At 54.2% G+C, this 3,264-nt stretch overlaps 2 protein-coding genes across 2 annotated transcripts in view; one reads left to right on the forward strand and one right to left on the reverse strand.

The window, feature by feature from the left end:
* Nucleotides 1-53, reverse strand: part of LOC135828786 (uncharacterized) — a 15,643-nt gene extending 15,590 nt beyond the window's left edge. Inside the window, exon 1 of the mRNA XM_065341218.1 lies at nt 1-53. This exon is cut by the window's left edge and continues 253 nt beyond it. The gene's annotated coding sequence lies outside the window, so the exon portion shown is untranslated.
* A 305-nt stretch (nt 54-358) lies between these two features.
* LOC135827860 (DNA polymerase beta-like) lies at nt 359-2,926 on the forward strand. Its single transcript, XM_065340292.1, has one exon. It carries the CDS (start codon nt 881-883, stop codon nt 2,180-2,182), a length of 1,302 nt encoding a protein of 433 aa, XP_065196364.1. The 5' UTR covers nt 359-880; the 3' UTR covers nt 2,183-2,926.
* Nucleotides 2,927-3,264: the final 338 nt, after the last annotated feature.

Below are 3,264 nucleotides of genomic sequence, written 5' to 3' on the forward strand. Positions count from 1 at the left end.
TCAGCCTGAATGGCACAGCTATAGGCCGGAGGTAGAAAAAGTAGTTAGTAAAACGAGCTAGCTGTGAAAATACGTCTTCATGATTCAAAATAGATCTGACACGAAAATAAATATTATTTTTGACGGAATTTTGCCTCACGTGCAGCATGCACTGTACTGGGCAATGGGGGCTGGCGCTGGCCCGCGCCCTGCGGGCCGCGGCCCCGCGTGCAGCACGCGCGTACTTTTTGTACAAAAAGTCAAAAGACAGGTCCAAACAAGCTCTGCAGATCTGCAGCTACAAAGCTGCGTGTTCAGGCCAGCAAGTACATGACTGTACAGTCATGTATCTGTGAAAGAGTCTTGTGTTGTTGTGACTGAGGCGAGGGAATGAACAGGAAAAGACTTGTTTGAAAGGTGGCTAGAAGAAGGGTGCGATCGAGACGCAGAGTGCTGCTCGTCAGCGAAAACCGCCGACCGTCTTGCCAACAAAACCAGGTCATCTCACGTCACCGTGCCACTCGCCACTGCGTGCCTGTAATAGCAAAGTATTTCCCGACTTTGTCTCCGGACCTACCTGGTCCTTGCTCGCATACACACCTGACTCTATAAGTTAGAGAAGCAGAAGGACTGAAGTGAAGGAGAGACTCGTGGCGGTTGCTTGTTTATCGGTGTATTCAAGTGGCTGTGGAGTTTTGTCCTTCAAAGCTGGCAAGTCAAAGTAACGGTGCAGCTAGACAGTCAGTGAACTCAGTGACTGGTGCACCGGGCACGAGACGCCGAGCCTCGGGTAAGGACTCATTCCAGACAGGGTTAGTGGGCGAGCTCCAGGTAGTCTATTCAACGCTCAGTGCCTGCCGGAGAACTAAAGCCAAGGCCACTGTCTGAGCCGGCAGCTGCCATGGCAACGCAACGAAAAGCGCAGTCGGCGCAGGGCGACGTCGCCAACGTCAACAGCGGCGTGGTGAACTTCCTGCTGGAGCTGGCAGACTACGAGAAGAACGTGAATCGTCACGTGCACAAGTACAACGTGTACCGTAAGGCGGCGCACACCATCGCCAAATGTGCCACGGCCATCGGCAGCGGGGCCGAGGCACAGAAGCTGGACGGCATCGGCGACAAGATCGGCAAGAAGATCGACGAGTTCCTCGCCACCGGCAAGCTGCAGAAGCTGGACAAGATCCGCGCCGACCCACGCAACGCCGCCATCGCCGAGCTGACCGGCGTGACGGGCATAGGACCTGCGGCGGCTGCACAGCTCGTCAAGGACGGCATCACCAGCGTAGCTCAGCTACGCCAGCACACCGACAAGCTCAACCATCACCAGCGCATTGGCCTCCAGCACAACGAGGACTTCAAGGAGCGTATACCGCGCACCGAGATGACTCACATGGAGGTCATCCTGCTGGCCGCCGCCAAACGAGTCGACCCGCAGTTGACCGCGACCATCTGTGGCAGCTATCGTCGCGGCGCGAAGAGCAGCGGCGACGTGGACTGCCTGATCGCGCACCCGTCGTTCACGTCTGTGTCCTCACCGGCTAAATCCAAGCAGCCCAACTCTCCACTGCATCAGCTCGTGCGCGAGCTCAAGGCGCAGGGCTTCATCACGGACGAGATCTCGCATGGTGAATCAAAGTTCGCTGGCGTCTGTCGCCGCCCGCTGAAAGCAAGCAAACGATCCTCCTCTGCCGCTGCTGCTGCGGATTCCGCTGGGGCTGCGCCAACATCATCATCGGGTAGCAGCAGCGTTGCAAAGAAGCCCAAACTCGAAAGCGCCGATAGCAGTGCCGATGCAGACAACACAGCCACGCCGAGTGGTAGTGCAAGCGTGAAGCAGGAATCCGGCGCTGACACGACAACAACGGCTGCATCTGCCGTGACGAGCGTAAAGTCCGAGGCGAGCAACACACACGCGAGCAGTAGCAACGAGGATGATGAGATTCGCCGCTTTCGTCGTCTTGACCTGCGACTGATACCACACGACCAGTACGCCTGCGGCATTCTGTACTTCACAGGCTCAGACATGTTCAACAAGCAGATGCGTGCCGAGGCGCTGGAGGTGGGCTTCACACTGAACGAGTACTCGCTGCGGCCCATGGGCAGCACAGGAGTGCCGGGTGAGCCAGTCCAGGTCACGACGGAGCGTGATGTCTTCGACGCCATCGGCATGGACTATCGCGAGCCGAGCGAACGTAACGTGTAGCTGGTGTGGTCGTGCGTGTCTGTCCACGTGTATTTTTGTCCACGTGTATTGTTTTGGGAGGCTGTCTGTTTAGCTATGTACATACGTGCGCGTAATAGCCAGACTGGCTTGCGTAGCGTGTATGTGTTTAGTCGTGGACGTTTGTTTGTCTGTGCACGTGTATTTTGGGGGGGGGTGTCTGTTTAGTTGTATACACACATGCGCGTAATAGCCAGACTGGCGTGGGGCATTTTCTCATAGATAGTCAAATTCCAGCCGGCAGAATTTACAATCATCTTCAACTGTCCTGTGGCTCTACGTATGATGGACATGTTCTTGTTTACGCGGCACTTCTGAGCACGCTACTGAACTTCTAATTTGGATTTGGATGCGGGCGCTTTGCACGGACTGGCCTCCGGTGCGTATTAGGTCTGGCGGTATGTATCTATATCTGCAGGATTATATCTTTTACATTGTACATGTAGCTCATTGTCCGTTTTACACCAGATCTTCTCGATATCAAAGTGTTTTATTCTCCGAAATTTGTACATGTTCTGGTTTAATCAGGCATAGTGGTGGCCTTCCACTAACAAAACTTCCTACAAGCTGGTTGTGCTACTACTTCTCAACACAATTGTATAGCCCGTTTGGTAATGCGAATGTGGGAACTTTACTCTTTTTTTTCATAGATGTATGTACGATTGCATTATCAGTTGAGATGCTTTGGCAAAGTCGTGACACAACGATGCACTAAATCAAACGAAACCGTGGAAGCTGCTGACTCATACTGTGTACATAGCCCCCCCCCCCCCCCTTGTCTATATGCCATGTGCTACCTGATGTACTGGCCTGCTATGTCGGATACCGCCAACCATGCATTGACTGCATTGTAGGCGCCAGGTGCGAACTGATGATTGCGGTGGTGAGAAGGAGAGCTCTGTGCCAGAACTTTGCAGCCTAGAGAGCGTGTGTGGGCAGGTGTGTCTTTACCACCATAGGTCCCTGACATAGGGTTTATAAAGGCACACTTGTCTGCGGTGAAGTCGACGGTTTGCTGTCTGCCCTGCCCGCCCCCGGCTACTCTTTTGACCTGGCTAGAACCC

The sequence above is a fragment of the Sycon ciliatum genome, chromosome 12, assembly GCF_964019385.1.
Source record: "Sycon ciliatum chromosome 12, ocSycCili1.1, whole genome shotgun sequence".
In the NCBI taxonomy this organism is placed as follows: domain Eukaryota; kingdom Metazoa; phylum Porifera; class Calcarea; order Leucosolenida; family Sycettidae; genus Sycon; species Sycon ciliatum.